We start from the raw sequence: 23,407 nt of genomic DNA, 5'->3' as shown, positions 1-23,407 counted from the left end.
ATATAGAATAATGGATACCTGGGAGTGAGTTACAGGCTGGAATCTAATCGAGGGGTTCAGATGGTTTATATGTAGAATAATGGATACCCGGGAGTGAGTTACAGACTGCAATCTAATCGAGGGGATCGGATGGTTTATATATAGAATAATGGATTCACGGGAGTGAGTTGCAGACTGCAATCTAATCGAGGGGATCGGATGGTTTATATATAGAATAATGGATCCCCGGGAGTGAGTTACAGGCTAGAATCTAATCGAGGGGATCAGATGGTTTTCTGTAGAATAATGTATACCCGGGAGTGAGTTACAGGCTGGAATCTAATCGAGGGGTTCAAATAGTTTATATATAGAATAATGGATACCTGGGAGTGAGTTACAGGCTGGAATCTAATCGAGGGGTTCATATGGTTTATATATAGAATAATGGATACCCGGGAGTGAGTTACAGGCTGGAATCTAATCGAGGGGTTCAGATAGTTTATATATAGAATAATGGATACCTGGGAGTGAGTTACAGGCTGGGATCTCATCGAGGGGCTCAAATGCTTTATGTATGGAATAATGGATACCCGGGAGTGAATTGCAGACTGGAATCTAATCGAGGGGTTCAGATAGTTTATATATAGAATAATGGATACCTGGGAGTGAGTTACAGACTGGAATCTAATCGAGGGGTTCAGATAGTTTATATATAGAATAATGGATACCTGGGAGTGAGTTGCAGACTGGAATCTAATCGAGGGGTTCAGATGGTTTATATATAGAATAATGGATACCTGGGAGTGAGTTACAGACTGGAATCTAATCGAGGGGTTCAGATAGTTTATATGGAGAATAATGGATACCTGGGAGTGAGTTACAGACTGGAATCTAATCGAGGGGATCAGATGGTTTTCTGTAGAATAATGGACACCCGGGAGTGAGTTATAGACTGGAATCTAATCGAGGGATTCAGATGGTTTATATATAGAATAATGGATACCTGGGAGTGAGTTACAGACTGGAATCTAATCGAGGGGTTCAGATGCTTTATATTGAGAATAATGGATACCTGGGAGTGAGTTATAGACTGGAATCTAATCGAGGGGTTCAGATGGTTTAAATATATAATACTGGATACGTGGGAGTGAGTTACAGACTGGAATCTAATCGAGGGATTCAGATGGTTTATATATAGAATAATGGATTCCCGGGAGTGAGTTACAGACTGGAATCTGATCAAGGGGAACAGATGGTTTATATGTAGAATAATGGATACCCGGGAGTGAGTTACAGACTGGAATCTAATCGAGGGGATCGGATGGTTTGTATATAGAATAATGGATACCCGGGAGTGAGTTGCAGGCTGGAATCTAATCGAGGGATTCAGATGGTTTATATATAGAATAATGGATTCCCGGGAGTGAGTTACAGACTGGAATCTGATCAAGGGGTTCAGATGGTTTATATATAGAATAATGGATACCTGGGAGTGAGTTACAGGCTGGAATCTAATCGAGGGGTTCAGATGGTTTATATGTAGAATAATGGATACCCGGGAGTGAGTTACAGACTGCAATCTAATCGAGGGGTTCAGATAGTTTATATGGAGAATAATGGATACCTGGGAGTGAGTTACAGACTGGAATCTAATCGAGGGGATCAGATGGTTTTCTGTAGAATAATGGACACCCGGGAGTGAGTTATAGACTGGAATCGAATCGAGGGATTCAGATGGTTTATATATAGAATAATGGATACCTGGGAGTGAGTTACAGACTGGAATCTAATCGAGGGGTTCAGATGGTTTATATATAGAATAATGGATACCTGGGAGTGAGTTACAGACTGGAATCTAATCGAGGGGTTCAGATGCTTTATATTGAGAATAATGGATACCTGGGAGTGAGTTACAGACTGGAATCTAATCGAGGGGTTCAGATGGTTTATATATAGAATAATGGATACCTGGGAGTGAGTGACAGGCTGGAATCCAATCGACGGGTTCAGATGGTTTATATGTAGAATAATGGATACCCGGGAGTGAGTTACAGGCTGGAATCTAATCGAGGGGTTCAGATGGTTAAAATATAGAATAATGGATACCTGGGAGTGAGTTACAGGCTGGAATCGAATCGAGGGGATCAGATGGTTTATATATAGAATAATGGATACCCGGGAGTGAGTTACAGACTGCAATCTAATCGAGGGGATCGGATGGTTTATATATAGAATAATGGATACCTGGGAGTGAGTTACAGGCTAGAATCTAATCGAGGGGATCAGATGGTTTATATATAGAATAATGGATACCTGGGAGTGAGTTACAGGCTGGAATCTAATCGAGGGATTCAGATGGTTTATATATAGAATAATGGATACCCGGGAGTGAGTTACAGACTAGAATCTAATCGAGGGGATCGGATGGTTTATATATAGAATAATGGATACCTGGGAGTGAGTTACAGGCTAGAATCTAATCGAGGGGATCAGATGGTTTTCTGTAGAATAATGGATACCCGGGAGTGAGTTACAGACTAGAATCGAATCGAGGGGTTCAGATGGTTTATATATAGAATAATGGATACCTGGGAGTGAGTTACAGACTGGAATCTAATCGAGGGATTCAGATGGTTTAAATATATAATACTGGATACATGGGAGTGAGTTACAGGCTGGAATCTAATCGAGGGGTTCAGATGGTTTATATACAGCATAATGGATACCTGGGAGTGAGTAACAGACTGGAATCTAATCGAGGGGTTCAGATGGTTTATATATCGAATAATGTGTACCCGGGAGTGAGTTACAGACTGGAATCTAATCGAGGGGATCGGATGGTTTGTATATAGAATAATGGATACCCGGGAGTGAGTTGCAGGCTGGAATCTAATCGAGGGATTCAGATGGTTTATATATAGAATAATGGATTCCCGGGAGTGAGTTACAGACTGGAATCTGATCAAGGGGTTCAGATGGTTTATATATAGAATAATGGATACCTGGGAGTGAGTTACAGGCTGGAATCTAATCGAGGGGTTCAGATGGTTTATATGTAGAATAATGGATACCCGGGAGTGAGTTACAGACTGCAATCTAATCGAGGGGATCGGATGGTTTATATATAGAATAATGGATTCACGGGAGTGAGTTGCAGACTGCAATCTAATCGAGGGGATCGGATGGTTTATATATAGAATAATGGATCCCCGGGAGTGAGTTACAGGCTAGAATCTAATCGAGGGGATCAGATGGTTTTCTGTAGAATAATGTATACCCGGGAGTGAGTTACAGGCTGGAATCTAATCGAGGGGTTCAAATAGTTTATATATAGAATAATGGATACCTGGGAGTGAGTTACAGGCTGGAATCTAATCGAGGGGTTCATATGGTTTATATATAGAATAATGGATACCCGGGAGTGAGTTACAGGCTGGAATCTAATCGAGGGGTTCAGATAGTTTATATATAGAATAATGGATACCTGGGAGTGAGTTACAGGCTGGGATCTCATCGAGGGGCTCAAATGCTTTATGTATGGAATAATGGATACCCGGGAGTGAATTGCAGACTGGAATCTAATCGAGGGGTTCAGATAGTTTATATATAGAATAATGGATACCTGGGAGTGAGTTACAGACTGGAATCTAATCGAGGGGTTCAGATAGTTTATATATAGAATAATGGATACCTGGGAGTGAGTTGCAGACTGGAATCTAATCGAGGGGTTCAGATGGTTTATATATAGAATAATGGATACCTGGGAGTGAGTTACAGACTGGAATCTAATCGAGGGGTTCAGATAGTTTATATGGAGAATAATGGATACCTGGGAGTGAGTTACAGACTGGAATCTAATCGAGGGGATCAGATGGTTTTCTGTAGAATAATGGACACCCGGGAGTGAGTTATAGACTGGAATCTAATCGAGGGATTCAGATGGTTTATATATAGAATAATGGATACCTGGGAGTGAGTTACAGACTGGAATCTAATCGAGGGGTTCAGATGCTTTATATTGAGAATAATGGATACCTGGGAGTGAGTTATAGACTGGAATCTAATCGAGGGGTTCAGATGGTTTAAATATATAATACTGGATACGTGGGAGTGAGTTACAGACTGGAATCTAATCGAGGGATTCAGATGGTTTATATATAGAATAATGGATTCCCGGGAGTGAGTTACAGACTGGAATCTGATCAAGGGGAACAGATGGTTTATATGTAGAATAATGGATACCCGGGAGTGAGTTACAGACTGGAATCTAATCGAGGGGATCGGATGGTTTGTATATAGAATAATGGATACCCGGGAGTGAGTTGCAGGCTGGAATCTAATCGAGGGATTCAGATGGTTTATATATAGAATAATGGATTCCCGGGAGTGAGTTACAGACTGGAATCTGATCAAGGGGTTCAGATGGTTTATATATAGAATAATGGATACCTGGGAGTGAGTTACAGGCTGGAATCTAATCGAGGGGTTCAGATGGTTTATATGTAGAATAATGGATACCCGGGAGTGAGTTACAGACTGCAATCTAATCGAGGGGATCGGATGGTTTATATATAGAATAATGGATACCTGGGAGTGAGTTACAGGCTGGAATATAATCGAGGGGATCAGATGGTTTATATATAGAATAATGGATACCTGGGAGTGAGTTACAGGCTGGAATATAATCGAGGGGATCAGATGGTTTATATATAGAATAATGGATACCTGGGAGTGAGTTACAGGCTGGGATCTCATCGAGGGGCTCAAATGCTTTATGTATGGAATAATGGATACCCGGGAGTGAATTGCAGACTGGAATCTAATCGAGGGGTTCAGATAGTTTATATATAGAATAATGGATACCTGGGAGTGAGTTACAGACTGGAATCTAATCGAGGGGTTCAGATAGTTAATATATAGAATAATGGATACCTGGGAGTGAGTTGCAGACTGGAATCTAATCGAGGGGTTCAGATGGTTTATATATAGAATAATGGATGCCCGGGAGTGAGTTACAGACTGGAATCTCATCGAGGGGTTCAGATAGTTTATATGGAGAATAATGGATACCTGGGAGTGAGTTACAGACTGCAATCTAATCGAGGGGATCGGATGGTTTATATATAGAATAATGGATACCTGGGAGTGAGTTACAGGCTAGAATCTAATCGAGGGGATCAGATGGTTTATATATAGAATAATGGATACCTGGGAGTGAGTTACAGGCTGGAATCTAATCGAGGGATTCAGATGGTTTATATATAGAATAATGGATACCCGGGAGTGAGTTACAGACTAGAATCTAATCGAGGGGATCGGATGGTTTATATATAGAATAATGGATACCCGGGAGTGAATTACAGGCTGGAATCTAATCGAGGGGTTCAGATGGTTTATATATAGAATAATGGATACCTGGGAGTGAGTTACAGGCTAGAATCTAATCGAGGGGATCAGATGGTTTTCTGTAGAATAATGGATACCTGGGAGTGAGTTACAGACTGGAATCTAATCGAGGGATTCAGATGGTTTAAATATATAATACTGGATACATGGGAGTGAGTTACAGGCTGGAATCTAATCGAGGGGTTCAGATGGTTTATATACAGCATAATGGATACCTGGGAGTGAGTAACAGACTGGAATCTAATCGAGGGGTTCAGATGGTTTATATATCGAATAATGTGTACCCGGGAGTGAGTTACAGACTGGAATCTAATCGAGGGGATCGGATGGTTTGTATATAGAATAATGGATACCCGGGAGTGAGTTGCAGGCTGGAATCTAATCGAGGGATTCAGATGGTTTATATATAGAATAATGGATTCCCGGGAGTGAGTTACAGACTGGAATCTGATCAAGGGGTTCAGATGGTTTATATATAGAATAATGGATACCTGGGAGTGAGTTACAGGCTGGAATCTAATCGAGGGGTTCAGATGGTTTATATGTAGAATAATGGATACCCGGGAGTGAGTTACAGACTGCAATCTAATCGAGGGGATCGGATGGTTTATATATAGAATAATGGATTCACGGGAGTGAGTTGCAGACTGCAATCTAATCGAGGGGATCGGATGGTTTATATATAGAATAATGGATCCCCGGGAGTGAGTTACAGGCTAGAATCTAATCGAGGGGATCAGATGGTTTTCTGTAGAATAATGTATACCCGGGAGTGAGTTACAGGCTGGAATCTTATCGAGGGGTTCAAATAGTTTATATATAGAATAATGGATACCTGGGAGTGAGTTACAGGCTGGAATCTAATCGAGGGGTTCATATGGTTTATATATAGAATAATGGATACCCGGGAGTGAGTTACAGGCTGGAATCTAATCGAGGGGTTCAGATAGTTTATATATAGAATAATGGATACCTGGGAGTGAGTTACAGGCTGGGATCTCATCGAGGGGCTCAAATGCTTTATGTATGGAATAATGGATACCCGGGAGTGAATTGCAGACTGGAATCTAATCGAGGGGTTCAGATAGTTTATATATAGAATAATGGATACCTGGGAGTGAGTTACAGACTGGAATCTAATCGAGGGGTTCAGATAGTTTATATATAGAATAATGGATACCTGGGAGTGAGTTGCAGACTGGAATCTAATCGAGGGGTTCAGATGGTTTATATATAGAATAATGGATGCCCGGGAGTGAGTTACAGACTGGAATCTAATCGAGGGGTTCAGATAGTTTATATGGAGAATAATGGATACCTGGGAGTGAGTTACAGACTGGAATCTAATCGAGGGGATCAGATGGTTTTCTGTAGAATAATGGACACCCGGGAGTGAGTTATAGACTGGAATCTAATCGAGGGATTCAGATGGTTTATATATAGAATAATGGATACCTGGGAGTGAGTTACAGACTGGAATCTAATCGAGGGGTTCAGATGGTTTATATATAGAATAATGGATACCTGGGAGTGAGTTACAGACTGGAATCTAATCGAGGGGTTCAGATGCTTTATATTGAGAATAATGGATACCTGGGAGTGAGTTATAGACTGGAATCTAATCGAGGGGTTCAGATGGTTTAAATATATAATACTGGATACGTGGGAGTGAGTTACAGGCTGGAATCTAATCGAGGGGTTCAGATGGTTTATATATATAATAAAGGATACCTGGGAGTGAGTTACAGACTGGAATCTAATCGAGGGATTCAGATGGTTTATATATAGAATAATGGATTCCCGGGAGTGAGTTACAGACTGGAATCTGATCAAGGGGAACAGATGGTTTATATGTAGAATAATGGATACCCGGGAGTGAGTTACAGACTGCAATCTAATCGAGGGGATCGGATGGTTTATATATAGAATAATGGATACCTGGGAGTGAGTTACAGGCTAGAATCTAATCGAGGGGATCAGATGGTTTATATATAGAATAATGGATACCTGGGAGTGAGTTACAGGCTGGAATCTAATCGAGGGATTCAGATGGTTTATATATAGAATAATGGATACCCGGGAGTGAGTTACAGACTGCAATCTAATCGAGGGGATCGGATGGTTTATATATAGAATAATAGATACCTGGGAGTGAGTTACAGACTGGAATCTAATCGAGGGGTTCAGGTGGGTTATATATAGAATAATGGATACCTGGGAGTGAGTTACAGACTGGAATCTAATCGAGGGATTCAGATGGTTTAAATATATAATACTGGATACATGGGAGTGAGTTACAGGCTGGAATCTAATCGAGGGGTTCAGATGGTTTATATATAGAATAATGGATACCTGGGAGTGAGTTACAGGCTAGAATCTAATCGAGGGGATCAGATGGTTTTCTGTAGAATAATGGATACCCGGGAGTGAGTTACAGACTAGAATCGAATCGAGGGGTTCAGATGGTTTATATATAGAATAATGGATACCTGGGAGTGAGTTACAGACTGGAATCTAATCGAGGGATTCAGATGGTTTAAATATATAATACTGGATACATGGGAGTGAGTTACAGGCTGGAATCTAATCGAGGGGTTCAGATGGTTTATATACAGCATAATGGATACCTGGGAGTGAGTAACAGACTGGAATCTAATCGAGGGGTTCAGATGGTTTATATATCGAATAATGTGTACCCGGGAGTGAGTTACAGACTGGAATCTAATCGAGGGGATCGGATGGTTTGTATATAGAATAATGGATACCCGGGAGTGAGTTGCAGGCTGGAATCTAATCGAGGGATTCAGATGGTTTATATATAGAATAATGGATTCCCGGGAGTGAGTTACAGACTGGAATCTGATCAAGGGGTTCAGATGGTTTATATATAGAATAATGGATACCTGGGAGTGAGTTACAGGCTGGAATCTAATCGAGGGGTTCAGATGGTTTATATGTAGAATAATGGATACCCGGGAGTGAGTTGCAGACTGCAATCTAATCGAGGGGATCGGATGGTTTATATATAGAATAATGGATCCCCGGGAGTGAGTTACAGGCTAGAATCTAATCGAGGGGATCAGATGGTTTTCTGTAGAATAATGTATACCCGGGAGTGAGTTACAGGCTGGAATCTAATCGAGGGGTTCAGATGGTTTATATATAGAATAATGGATACCTGGGAGTGAGTTACAGACTGGAATCTAATCGAGGGGTTCAGATGGTTTATATATAGAATAATGGATACCCGGGAGTGAGTTACAGGCTGGAATCTAATCGAGGGGTTCAGATGGTTTATATATAGAATAATGGATACCTGGGAGTGAGTTACAGGCTGGAATCTAATCGAGGGGCTCAAATGGTTTATGTATGGAATAATGTATACCCAGGAGTGAATTACAGACTGGAATCCAATCGAGGGGATCAGATGGTTTTCTGTAGAATAATGGATACCCGGGAGTGAGTTACAGACTGGAATCTTATCGAGGGATTCAGATGGTTTATATATAGAATAATGGATACCTGGGAGCGAGTTACAGACTGGAATCTAATCGAGGGGTTCACATGGTTTATATAGAGAATAATGGATACCTGGGAGTGAGTTACAGGCTGGAATCTAATCGAGGGGCTCAAATGGTTTATGTATGGAATAATGTATACCCAGGAGTGAATTACAGACTGGAATCCAATCGAGGGGATCAGATGGTTTTCTGTAGAATAATGGATACCCGGGAGTGAGTTACAGACTGGAATCTTATCGAGGGATTCAGATGGTTTATATATAGAATAATGGATACCTGGGAGCGAGTTACAGACTGGAATCTAATCGAGGGGTTCACATGGTTTATATAGAGAATAATGGATACCTGGGAGTGAGTTACAGACTGGAATCTAATCGAGGGGTTCAGATGGTTTATATATAGAATAATGGATACCTGGGAGTGAGTTACAGGCTGGAATCTAATCGAGGGGTTCAGATGGTTTATATATAGAATAATGGATACCTGGGAGTGAGTTACAGATTGGAATCTAATCGAGGGGTTCAGATGGTTTATATAGAGAATAATGGATACCTGGGAGTGAGTTATAGACTGGAATCTAATCGAGGGATTCAGATGGTTTATATATAGAATAATGCATACCCGGGAGTGAGTTACAGACTGGAATCTAATCGAGGGATTCAGATGGTTTAATTATAGAATAATGGATACGTTGGAGTGAGTTACAGGCTGGAATCTAATCGAGGGATTCAGATGGTTTATATATAGAATAATGGATACCTGGGAGTGAGTTACAGGCTGGAATCTAATCGAGGGGTTCAGATGGTTTATATATATAATAAAGGATACCTGGGAGTGAGTTACAGACTGGAATCTAATCGAGGGGTTCAGATGGTTTTTCTACAGCATAATGGATACCTGGGAGTGAGTAACAGACTGGAATCTAATCGAGAGGTTCAGATGGTTTATATATAGAATAATGGATACCCAGGAGTGAGTTACAGACTGGAATCTAATCGAGGGGTTCAGATGGTTTATATATATAATAAAGGATACCTGGGAGTGAGTTACAGACTGGAATCTAATCGAGGGGTTCAGATGGTTTTTCTACAGCATAATGGATACCTGGGAGTGAGTAACAGACTGGAATCTAATCGAGGGGTTCAGATGGTTTATATATAGAATAATGTATACCCGGGAGTGAGTTACAGACTGGAATCTAATCGAGGGGATCGGATGGTTTATATATAGAATAATGGATACCCGGGAGTGAGTTGCAGGCTGGAATCTAATCGAGGGATTCAGATGGTTTATATATAGAATAATGGATTGCCGGGAGTGAGTTACAGACTGGAATCTGATCAAGGGGTTCAGATGGTTTATATATAGAATAATTGATACCTGGGAGTGAGTTACAGGCTGGAATCTAATCGAGGGGTTCAGATGGTTTATATATAGAATAATGGATTCACGGGAGTGAGTTGCAGACTGGAATCTGATCAAGGGGTTCAGATGGTTTCAATATGGAATAATGGATACCCGGGAGTGAGTTACAGGCTGGAATCTAATTGAGGGGATCGGATGATTTATATATAGAATAATGGATACCTGGGAGTGAGTTACAGGCTGGAATCTAATCGAGGGGTTCAGATGGTTTATATATAGAATAATGGATACCTGGGAGTGAGTTACAGGCTGGAATCTAATCGAGGGGATCAGATGGTTTATATATAGAATAATGGATACCTGGGAGTGAGTTACAGGCTGGGATCTAATCGAGGGGCTCAAATGGTTTATGTATGGAATAATGGATACCCGGGAGTGAATTGCAGACTGGAATCTAATCGAGGGGTTCAGATAGTTTATATATAGAATAATGGATCCCCGGGAGTGAGTTACAGGCTAGAATCTAATCGAGGGGATCAGATGGTTTTCTGTAGAATAATGGATACGTGGGAGTGAGTTACAGGCTGGAATCTTATCGAGGGGTTCAGATGGTTTATATATGGAATAATGGATATCTGGGAGTCAGTTTCAGGCTGGAATCTAATCGAGGGGTTCAGATGGTTTTTTTCTGGAATAATGGATACCTGGGAGTGAGTTACAGACTAGAATCTAATCGAGGGGTTCAGATGGTTTATATATAGAATAATGGATTCACGGGAGTGAGTTCCAGGCTGGAATCTAATCGAGGGGTTCAGATGGTTTATATATAGAATAATGGATACCTGGGAGTGAGTTACAGGCTGGAATCTAATCGAGGGGTTCAGATGGTTTGTGTATAGAATAATGGATACCTGGGAGTGAGTTACAGACTGGAATCTAATCGAGGGGTTCAGATGGTTTATATATAGAATAATGGATACCTGGGAGTGAACAGACTTTTTAGTTCCTGTGTTTCCTCTTTCTGGAGCAATGGTGAGTAGATAGAGTTGAGGTACAGATCAGCCATGATGTAATTGAATGTTGTAGCAGGCTCGAGGGGCTGAATTGCCTCCCCCTGTTCTTATGATGCCAAATGTGTTGTCCTTCCTCTGCCTCAGCTGAGACCAGCTCATTCAGAGGCCGAACTGATTCACTCTGATGTTTCATTCTGTTCCCCACACGAGACCTATTTGCATGAGCTTCTCCATCTCTTTGCCTCTTGAATTATGTGCATGGGATGGGTAGGTGTGTGCTTTGAAGCTGATGAATGTCTCTCTGCTATCATTGTCCTCAGGAATTAACAGACTGACCACCTTCACTTGTGAAGCACACAACTCAAAGGGAGTTACAGTCTCCAGGACAGCCACTGTCAACGTTAAAGGTCAGTTCACAATTGCTGTTCCTCCATTTCTCTCCTGTCTGCTGCTGAAACCCTCATGCCTGCCTTTGTTATCCCCAGACTCAACTATCCCAATGCTCTCCTGGCCGGCCTCCCATCTTCCACCCTCCTCAAACTTGAGCTCATCCAAAACTCTGCTGCTCGTATCCTAACTTGTTCGAAGTCCCGTTCACCCATCACCCCTGTGCTCGTTGACCTACATTGACTCCCGGTCCAGCAACGCCTCGATTTTAAAATTCTTATCCTTGTTTTCAAATCCCTCCACGGCCTCACCCCTCCCTATCTCTGTAACCTCCTCCAGCCCTACAACCCTCCGAGATGTCTCTGCTCCCTCAGTTCTGGCCTCTTGTGCATCCCCAATTTTCATTGCTCCACCATTGGCGGCTGTGCCTTCAGCTGCCTGGACCAAGCTTTTGGTCACCTGACCTAATAACGCCTTATGTAGCTCAGTGTCAAATTTTGATTGAAAATCGCTCCTGTGAAGTGCCTTGGGACGTTTTACTACGTTAAAGGCACTATATAAACACAAGTTGTTGTTGACTTTTTCATTCTTTTTCTCTTCCTCTTCCTCCTCCTTCATTTTGCTCCTCCTCCCACTTTGTCCTGACATTCTGCTTCTCCATTCTGTTTTTCTTTTTATTTTGCTTCTCCTTCCCCCTCTCTTCCCTACCCTCTTTCCCCATCCTCTTCCATCCCTTTTTGCCTCTTTCTCCCCTTTCTTGCCACCCCCTTTTCTCTTCCCTGCCTCCCTTCTCCTTTCCTTTCTTCCCCTTCCTTCCTTTTCCTCCTTCCTCTCCTAACTGCCCTTGTTCCTTCCCTCTCCTCCTTTCCTTCCCCCTTCTTCCTTCCTTCTCCCTTTTCTTCCTTCCTTTTCATTCCTTCCTTTCCCCTTCCTCCTTTCATTCTTCCTCATAGAATCATGGAATCATAGAATGGTTACAGCACGGAAGGAGGCCACTCGGCCCATCGAGTCCGCGCCGGCTCTATGCAAGAGCAATCCAGCTAGTCCCACTCCCCCGCCCTTTCCCGGTAGCCCTGCAAATTTTTTCTTTTCAAGTACTTATCCAGTTCCCGTTTGAAGGCCATGATTGAATCTGCCTCCACCATCCCCTCGGGCAGTGCATTCCAGATCATAACCATTCGCTGTGTAAAAAAGATTTTCCTCATATCATCTTTGGTTATTTTGCCAACCGCCTTAAATCCATGAGCTCTGGTTCTTGACCCTCCCGCTAATGGGAACAGTTTCTCTCTATCTACTCTGTCTAGACCCTTCATGATTTTGAATACCTCTATCAAATCTCCTCGCAACCTTCTCTGTTCCAAGAAGAACAACCCCAGCTTTTCCTGTCTATCCACGTAATTTAAGTCCTTCATCCCTGGAATCATTCTAATATATCTTTTCTGCACCCTCTCTAAGGCCTTCACATCTTTCCTGAAGTGCGGTGCCCAGAACAGGACACAATACTCCAGTTGTGGCCAAACCAGTGTTATATAAAGGATCATCATGACTTCCTTCCTCCCCTCCCCTTCCTTCCTCCCTCCGCCCCTCATTCTCACTGTCCTTCCCTCCACCCCTCATTCTCACTGTCCTTCCCTCCACCCCTCATTCTCACTGTCCTTCCCTCCGCCCCTCATTCTCACTGTCCTTCCCTCCGCCCCTCATTCTCACTGTCCTTCCTTCCTTGCCCCTCTTTCTCCTCTCCCGTCCCCATTTAAGAGAAATACATTTGTGCTACTGTTTTGCAAGTGATGAAGCTTCCTCTTTAAAGAAGGGTTGGCACTGTTTGGCGATGCTGTCTCTTTAAGAGCACATGGTTACATATGTCATGCTCCTGAATGTGAATTGCTCAGTTCCTGGAACAAGTTGTGTTAAAGGGTGAGTTGCCACGTGACCTAAAAGTACAAGCAATGGTGACTCACTCTTATTCTCTTATTTTCATGCTTTCAAACTGATGGTCAGATGCAGCCTGGATATAGAATTTTGTATAGAACCTCTGTTCCATTGACACCATGAAAGGGCTAGTGTTGCCCACAGAATCTATTCATGGTGTTGGAGGGGAGGAAGGGAATCGAAACGGTCAGCTCATACCGAGATTCTGCAAGGGGACTGATGAATTCTCTGTCTGGGGCCTCCTAACGTGAACCAATTGTTGAGTAATTTGCTTCTCCAGTTTCACCAGACAAGCCCACTGAGCTGAGAATAAAGAACCTGGCGCCCAGCAATGTCAGCATCACCTGGACTGTCACCTTCGATGGCTTCTCAAAAATTCACACCTGTACGGCTCAGGTAAGAACAGCAACTCCTGCAGCAGTGATCAGATCAAGGAGACCCTCTTTCTACATAATGTGTCAGAAAGTCTTCAAAACTTATCCCTTCATTAACACCGTCTTTACATAGAATTACACAGAAGTTACAGCAGAGAAACAGGCTATTCAGACCAACTCCACATGAGCCTCCTCCCACTCTACTTCATCTCACCCTATCAACATATCCTTCTATTCCTTTCTCCCTCATGTGTTTATCTCGCTTCCCCATAAATGCATCTATACTATTTGCCTCAACTACTCCTTGTGGTAGCACGTTCCACATTCTAACCACTCTCTGGGTAAAGAAGTTTCTCCTGAATTCCTTATTGGATTTATTAGTGACTATCTTATATTTATGTCCCGAGCTTTGGTCTCCCCCACAAGCGGACACATCTTCTCTATGTCGACCCTATCAAACCATTTTGTGATCTTAAAGACTTCTATGAGATCTTTACGTCACCTCCTTATTATGTTTCCCAATACACTACCATAAGTTATTCCAATACACAGATTACTATATTATATCTCGAATACACCCTAAGCCCTAATACATCCTATGCCCTATTAGAATATGCCCTTATACACTGATTCCCATTATATATCCCAGCTAGCAGATGTCCAGTGCCATTGTTCCAGTAAATCAGATGATACACTCTACTATACCAGGTATTGCACAGTATTATTCTACTGCTAGGGTGGAATTATAGAATCATAGAAAATTTACTGCACAGAAGGAGGCCATTCAGCCCATCGTGTCCGTGCCGGCTGAGAAATGAGCCACCCAGCCTAATCCCACTTTCCCGCATTTGGTCCGTAGCCCCACAGGGCACGGCTTTTCAGGTGCACATCCAGGTACTTTTTAAATGAGTTGAGGGTTTCTGCCTCTACCACCCTTTCAGGCAGTGAGTTCCAGACCCCCACCACCCTCTGTTGCCGATTTATGTTTAATGTGGCCTTTTCCTTTAAGGCTACAAATGTTTAAGGTTAAAATCGCTGTCGAGGCCGGATGTCATAAAGGTTCAACATAACTTCCATACTTTTGCACTCTATGCCTCTATTTATAAAGCCCAGGATCCCGTATGCTTTTTTAACCGCTTTCTCAACCTGCCCTGCCACCTTCAAAGATTTGTGCACATATACCCCCAGATCTCTCTGTTCCTGCACCCCCTTTAGAATTGTGCCCTCTAGTTTATATTGCCTCTCCTCGTTCTTCCTACCAAAATGTATCACTTTGCACTTCTCTGTGTTAAATTTCATCTGCCACGTGTCCGCCCATTCCACCAGCCTGTCCTCTTGAAGTCTATCCCTGTCCTCCTCACTGTTTACTACACTTCCAAGTTTTGTCATCTGCAAATTTGGAAATTGTGCCCTGTACACCCAAGTCCAAGTCATTAATATGTATCAAAAAAAGCAGTGGTCCCAGCACCGACCCCTGGGGAACACCACTGTACACCTCCCTCCAGTCCGAAAAACAACCGTTCACCACTACTCTCTGTTTCCTGTCTCTTAGCCAATTTCATATCCATGCTGCCACTGCCCCTTTTATTCCTTGGGCTTCAATTTTGCTGACAAGCCTATTATGTGGCACTTTATCAAACGCCTTTTGAAAGTCCACATCCACAACATCAACCGCATTGCCCTTTTCAACCCTCTCGGTTACCTCATAAAAAAACTCAATCGGGTTAGTTAAACACGATTTGCCTTTAACAAATCCGTGCTGGCTTTCCTTAATTAATCCACACTCGTCCAAGTGACTGTTAATTTTATCCCGGATTATCATTTCTACAAGTTTCCCCACCACTCAGGTTAAACTGACTGGCCTATATTTGCCGGGTTTATCCTTGCACCCTTTTTTGAACAAGGGTGTAACATTTGCAATTCTCCTGTCCTCTGGCACCTCCCCCATATCTAAGGATGTTTGGAAGATTATGGCCAGCACCTCCGCAATTTCCACCCTTACTTCCCTCAGCTTCCCATCCAGACCTGGTGACTTATCCACTTTAATTATAGCCAGCATTTCTAATACCTTCTCTTTATCAATTTTTAGCCCATCCAGTATCTCAACTGCCTCCTCTTTTACTGTGACTTTGGCAGCATCTTCTTCCTTGGTAAAGACAGATGCTAAGTACTCATTTAGTACTCCAGCCATGCCCTCTGCCTCCATGTGTAGATCTCCTTTTTGGTCCCCAAACAGCCCCAGCCGTCCTCTAACTGCCCCTTTACTATTTATATGCCAATAGAAGACTTTTGGATTTCATTTTATGTTAGCTGCCTGTCTATTCTCACTCTCTCTTTGCCCCTCTTATTTCCTTTTTCACTTCTCCTCTGTACTTTCTATATTCAGCCTGGTTCTCACTTGTATTATCAACCTGACATCTGTCATATGCCCCCTTTCTCTGCTTCATCTTACTCTCCATCTCTTTCGTCCTGTCTGCCCTCTCAGGTGGACGTACAAGATCCCCCATAGTGCTATTCGAAGAAGAGCAGGGGTGTTCTCCCCGGTGTCCTGGCCAATATTTATCCCTCAGTCAGCTTTCTTAATCAGTATGTTTCTGGCCCAGTGAGGATGGAGGCATAGCTGGATCTAGTTCAGGGGAATGAGGTGGGCCAAGTGGAGCAAGTGTCAGTGGGACAACATTTAGGTAACAGTGATCATAGTATCATAATGTTTAGAATAGCTATGGAAAAGGACAAGGAGCAATCTAGAGTAAAAATATTTAATTGGAGGAGGGCCAATTTTTTTTTTTATTCGTTCATGGAATGTGGGTCTCGCTGGCAAGGCCAGCATTTATTGCCCATCCCTAATTGCCCTTGAGAAGGTGGTGGTGAGCCGCCTTCTTGAACCATTGCAGTCCGTGTGGTGAAGGTTCTCCCACAATGCTGTTAGGTAGGGAGTTCCAGGATTTTGATCCAACGACGATGAAGGAACGGCGATATATTTCCAAGTCGGGATGGTGTGTGACTTGGAGGGGAACGTGCAGGTGGTGTTGTTCCCATGTGCCTGCTGCCCTTGTCCTTCTAGGTGGTAGAGGTCGTGGGTTTGGGAGGTGTTGTCGAAGAAGCCTTGTCGAGTTGCTGCAGTGCATCCTGTGGATGGTACACACTGCAGCCACAGTGCGCCGGTGGTGAAGGGAGTGAATGTTTAGGGTGGTGGATGGGGGCCAATCAAGCGGGCTGCTTTGTCCTGGATGGTGTCAAGTTTCTTGAGTGTTGTTGGAGCTGCACTCATCCAGGCAAGTGGAGAGTATTCCATCACACTCCTGACTTGTGCCTTGTAGATGGTGGAAAGGCTTTGGGGAGTCAGGAGGTGAGTCACTCACCGCAGAATACCCAGCCTCTGACCTGCTCTCGTAGCCACAGTATTTATATGGCTGGTCCAGTTAAGTTGCTGGTCAATGGTGACCCCCAGGATGTTGATGGTGGGGGATTCAGCGATGGTAATGCCGTTGAATGAGAAGGGGAAGTGGTTAGACTCTCTCTTGTTGGAGATGGTCATTGCCTGGCACTTGTCTGGCGCAAATGTTACTTGCCACTTATCAGCCCAAGCCTGGATGTTGTCCAGGTCTTGCTGCATGCGGGCACGGACTGCTTCATTATCTGAGGAGATGCCAATGGAACTGAACACTGTGCAATTATCAACGAACCTCCCTGGTTCCGACCTTATGATGGAGGGAAGGTCATTGATGAAGCAGCTGAAGATGGTTGGGCCTAGGACACTGCCCTGAGGAACTCCTGCAGCAATGTCCTGGGGCTGAGATGATTGGCCTCCAACAACCACTACCATCTTCCTTTGTGCTCGGTACGACTCCAGCCACCGAGAGTTTTTCCCCTGATTCCCATTGACTTCAATTTTACTAGGGCTCCTTGGTGCCACACTCGGTCAAATGCTGCCTTGATGTCAAGGGCAGTCACTCTCACCTCACCTCTGGAATTCAGCTCTTTTGTCCATGTTTGGACCAAGGCTGTAATGAGGTCTGGAGCCGAGTGGTCCTGGCGGAACCCAAACTGAGCATCGGTGAGCAGGTTATTGGTGAGTAAGTGCCGCTTGATAGCACTGTCGACGACACCTTCCATCACTTTGCTGATGATGGAGAGTAGACTGATGGGGCGGTAATTGTCCGGATTGGATTTGTCCTGCTTTTTGTGGACAGGACATAGCTGGGCAATTTTCCACATTGTCGGGTAGATGCCAGTGTTGTCGCTTTACTGGAACATTTTGGCTAGAGGCGCAGCTAGTTCTGGAGCACAAGCCTTCAGCACTACAGTCGGGGCCCACAGCCTTTGTTGTATCCAGTGCACTCAGCCGTTTCTTGATATCACGTGGAGTGAATCGAATTGGCTGAAGACTGGCTTCTGTGATGGTGGGGATATTGGGAGGAGGCCGAGATGGATCGTCCACTCGGCACTTCTGGCGCAATGGGTTGAGAACGGATCTGGCCCGGGTAAATTGGAATCAAAGATTGGCAGCCAAAACTGCAATCGAACAATGGGCGGCCATTAAAAAGGAGGTGGTTCGGGTACAGTGTAGATACATTCGCAGGAGGGGGAAAGGGAGGGCAACCAAAGCCAGAGCTCCCTGGTGACGAAAGAGATAGAGAGTAAGATGAAGCAGAAAAAGGGGGCGTATGATAGATGTCAGGTTGATAATACAAGTGAGAACCGGGCTGAATATAAAATGTATAGAGGAGAAGTGAAAAAGGAAATAAGTATGAGAATAGACAGGCAGCTAACATAAAATGAAATCCAAAAATCTTCTATAGGCATATAAATAGTAAGGGGGCAGTTAGAGGAGGGCTGGGGCCGATTAGGGACCAAAAAGGAGATCTACACATGGAGGCAGAGGGCATGGCTGTGGTACTGTACTGGAGTGTCAGCGTGGATTATGGGCTCAAGTCTCTGGAGTGGGACTTCAACTCAGTCTTCTGACTCAGAGGCAGGAGTGCGACCCACTGAGCCACAGCTGACACTGTGTTTAAGGTGCTCTGCAAATGCAAGTTGTAGCCAGACACTGTTCCACACTCTTGTTGCTCAGTGTTTTGCTCACTGGTTATTCAGTTCCTCCTGGACGTGAAACACTTGGATGGACCAGTAGGCCCATTTTTAACTTCCCAGATCCTGCTCGTCTTCCTGGGGCCAGTTAATGTGTGTTTATTGGCACTGGCAATACAAAGTCATCCCATAATCGTGCAGCCTTTCTGAACTGTGCCATCACAAATCCAATCCGGCCAATTACCGCCCCATTAGTCTACTCTCAATCATCAGCAAAGTGATGGAAGGTGTCGTCGACAGTGCTATCAAGCGGCACTTACTCACCAATAACCTGCTCACCGATGCTCAGTTTGGGTTCCGCCAGGACCACTCGGCTCCAGACCTCATTACAGCCTTGGTCCAAACATGGACAAAAGAGCTGAATTCCAGAGGTGAGGTGAGAGTGACTGCCCTTGACATCAAGGCAGCATTTGACCGAGTGTGGCACCAAGGAGCCCTAGTAAAATTGAAGTCAATGGGAATCAGGGGGAAAACTCTCCAGTGGCTGGAGTCATACCTAGCACAAAGGAAGATGGTAGTGGTTGTTGGAGGCCAATCATCTCAGCCCCAGGGCATTGCTGCAGGAGTTCCTCAGGGCAGTGTCCTGGGCCCAACCATCTTCAGCTGCTTCATCAATGACCTTCCCTCCATCATAAGGTCAGAAATGGGGATGTTCGCTGATGACTGCACAGTGTTCAGTTCCATTCGCAACCCCTCAGATAATGAAGCAGTCCGAGCCTGCATGCAGCAAGACCTGGACAACATCCAGGCTTGGGCTCATAAGTGGCAAGTAACATTCGCGTCAGATAAGTGCCAGGCAATGACCATCTCCAACAAGAGAGAGTCTAACCACCTCCCCTTGACATTCAACGGCATTACCATCGCCGAATCCCCCACCATCAACATCCTGGGGGTCACCATTGACCAGAAACTTAACTGGACCAGCCATATAAATACCGTGGCTACGAGAGCAGGTCAGAGGCTGGGTATTCTGCGGCGAGTGACTCACCTCCTGACTCCCCAAAGCAATTCCACCATCTACAAGGCACAAGTCAGGAGTGTGATGGAATACTCTCCACTTGCCTGGATGAGTGCAGCTCCAACAACACTCAAGAAGCTCGACACCATCCAAGATAAAGCAGCCCGCTTGATTGGCACCCCATCCACCACCCTAAACATTCACTCCCTTCACCACCGGCGCACTGTGGCTGCAGTGTGTACCATCCACAGGATGCACTGCAGCAACTCGCCAAGGCTTCTTCGACAGCACCTCCCAAACCCGCGACCTCTACCACCTAGAAGGACAAGAGCAGCAGGCGCATGGGAACAACACCACCTGCACGTTCCCCTCCAAGTCACACACCATCACGACTTGGACATATATCGCTGTTCCTTCATTGTCGCTGGGTCAAAATCCTGGAACTCCCTTCCTAACAGCACTGTGGGAGAACCGTCACCACACGGACTGCAGCGGTTCAAGAAGGCGGCTCACCACCACCTTCTCGAGGGCAATTAGGGATGGGCAATAAATGCCGGCCTTGCCAGCGACGCCCACATCCCGTGAACGAATAAAAAAAAAACTTTTCCTGACGTCATCACACCATTGCTTCATACATTTGCATCGGCCACGTTGCCAATACCAGCCTGTGCGTGCACGCAATGACCCTGAATAAGATTGCCTCTCCTTGCTAAGATGTCCAGTTTACATTTTAGAAGTTTATAGACACCCAGTTCAAAAACAGGACTGTCAGTTGAAAGTGAATGGGTGGCTGCAATAAAATTGAGGGGAGGTGGATTTTAAAGTTGCTGGCAGGGTTAGTATAGGCAGAAAGACTTGCATTTATATAGCGCCTTTCACAACCTCAGGACGTCGCATAGCACTTTATAGCCAGTGCAGTACTTTTGAAGTGTCGTCACTGTTATAATGTGGGAAATTCCCTGCTAGAGATGGCAGGGTCAGTGGGAGGGCACCGATATTGCCCGGGGCCAGCTGGCACACGTACCACTACAGGTGTGTCTCTGCCTGCCCCGGGTGATTCGGAAGTCCCACACCCGAGAGTCCAGCCCTCTCCCCTTCGGCTCCTTGTGGAAGGGGGCTTGATTCCCATTATCTTTTTCCCCTTATCTCTGGGGGTTCAGGCCGCTCACCACACCTCAGCTCAGACCATTCCAGCCTTCAAGTCCAGGGAGTCAGGGAAGTGGGAATTACTGGCATCAGGAGTCCCTGCCCCCCAGCTCCAGCCCCAGGGCTAGCCCCTGATCTTGAGAGGGACGGGCAGAGCCTTTTGTCCTTTACTAGGCTGACCAGAAAATGCTGGAAGTGGCAGGAACCCAGTGGAAGCAGGTCCCTCCCGTGTTCCAGTGGGTTCCTCTGAAGTCCTGCCAGTGTTTTCTGACAGTGATAATCAGGCGTTCTTCTGACTGCGGTGTTGTCTTCAGACAGCTAAGTATTCTTTCGACAGTTGATGGCCATCACTGATTCCTATGCCCTGAGCTCAAAAGACATTGGGTTTTTATCTCCCCACTGGCAGAAAATTCACACCAACAATGGAACAACATTCATCAGACCCTTATAGATTAACAAAGTTGTTTTTCAAAGAATTCAAGGTGGTCAGTTTGTTTTAACATTACTCATTTAATCACAAGGTAGTTTTTTCAGGTGGCCAGCTTGACCGCATTGTCTCATGATCCTGGTTTTGTTGCTGTCTTTGGATTATTGTTCTGCTTTTTGGGCCATTGTTCCTCTTTTATCAGGTAGCTGCCTTGTGTAGCAAGGAGGGTGACACGGGTCAGTCACTAGTCAGAGGTTAACAGTTGACAATGCAGCAAAATACGCAGCACAAAATTTTATATATATATATCCCAAATGATCTCCTCGGATTGACAAGGCCATCGTTATCGGATGATGGAGAGCATGATGGTTAGTAGCATTAAGAAAAAGCTGTCAATTTTTCCCTATTTCCAATATTCTTACAGTGGGTTCCTCTGAAATCCCACCAGTGTGACAGTGGGTTCCTCTGAAATCCCACCAGTGTGACAGTGGGTTCCTCTGAAATCCCACCAGTGTTACAGTGGGTTCCTCTGAAATCTCGCCAGTGTTACAGTGGGTTCCTCTGAAATCTCGCCAGTGTTACAGTGGGTTCCTCTGAAATCTCGCCAGTGTTACAGTGGGTTCCTCTGAAATCCCTCCAGTGTGACAGTGGGTTCCTCTGAAATCCCACCAGTGTGACAGTGGGTTCCTCTGAAATCTCGCCAGTGTTACAGTGGGTTCCTCTGAAATCCCACCAGTGTTACAGTGGGTTCCTCTGAAATCCCACCAGTGTTACAGTGGGTTCCTCTGAAATCGCGCCAGTGTTACAGTGGGTTCCTCTGAAATCGCGCCAGTGTTACAGTGGGTTCCTCTGAAATCGCGCCAGTGTTACAGCGGGTTCCTCTGAAATCCCACCAGTGTTACAGTGGGTTCCTCTGAAATCTCGCCAGTGTTACAGTGGATTCCTCTGAAATCTCGCCAGTGTTACAGTGGGTTCCTCTGAAATCGTGCCAGTGTTACAGTGGGTTCCTCTGAAATCGCGCCAGTGTTACAGTGGGTTCCTCTGAAATCGTGCCAGTGTTACAGTGGGTTCCTCTGAAATCGCGCCAGTGTTACAGTGGGTTCCTCTGAAATCGCGCCAGTGTTACAGTGGATTCCTCTGAAATCTCGCCAGTGTTACAGTGGATTCCTCTGAAATCTCGCCAGTGTTACAGTGGGTTCCTCTGAAATCGTGCCAGTGTTACAGTGGGTTCCTCTGAAATCGCGCCAGTGTTACAGTGGGTTCCTCTGAAATCGCGCCAGTGTGACAGTGGGTTCCTCTGAAATCGCGCCAGTGTTACAGTGGGTTCCTCTGAAATCGCGCCAGTGTTACAGTGGGTTCCTCTGAAATCGCGCCAGTGTTACAGTGGGTTCCTCTGAAATCCCACCAGTATTACAGTGGGTTCCTCTGAAATCCCACCAGTGTTACAGTGGGTTCCGCTGAAATCGCGCCAGTGTTACAGTGGGTTGCTCTGAAATCCCGCCAGTGTTACAGTGGGTTGCTCTGAAATCCCGCCAGTGTTACAGTGGGTTCCTCTGAAATCGCGCCAGTGTTACAGTGGGTTCCTCTGAAATCGCGCCAGTGTTACAGTGGGTTGCTCTGAAATTCTGCCAGTCGATTTTTTTTTATTCGTTCATGGGATGTGGGCGTCACTGGCAAGACCAGCATTTATTGCCCATCCCTAACTGCCCTTGAGAAGGTGGTGGTGAGCCGCCTTCTTGAACCGCTGCAGTCCGTGTGGTGAAGGTTCTCCCACAGTGCTGTTAGGAAGGGAGTTCCAGGATTTTGACCCA

At 44.8% G+C, this 23,407-nt stretch overlaps 1 protein-coding gene across 1 annotated transcript in view; it reads left to right on the top strand.

Moving 5' to 3' along the window:
• Positions 1-23,407, top strand: part of tyro3 (TYRO3 protein tyrosine kinase) — a 168,981-nt gene that overhangs the window by 60,073 nt on the left and 85,501 nt on the right. Inside the window, exons 5-6 of the mRNA XM_067991213.1 lie at positions 11,605-11,691; positions 13,881-13,996. Coding sequence (XP_067847314.1) covers positions 11,605-11,691; positions 13,881-13,996 — 203 coding nt within the window. The remainder of the gene's footprint in view (positions 1-11,604; positions 11,692-13,880; positions 13,997-23,407) is intronic.

The sequence above is a fragment of the Heptranchias perlo genome, chromosome 10, assembly GCF_035084215.1.
Source record: "Heptranchias perlo isolate sHepPer1 chromosome 10, sHepPer1.hap1, whole genome shotgun sequence".
Classification (NCBI taxonomy): Eukaryota; Metazoa; Chordata; class Chondrichthyes; order Hexanchiformes; family Hexanchidae; genus Heptranchias; species Heptranchias perlo.
The sequence above is the reverse complement of the archived record's forward strand: the minus strand, read 5'-3'. Positions and strand labels throughout refer to the sequence as shown.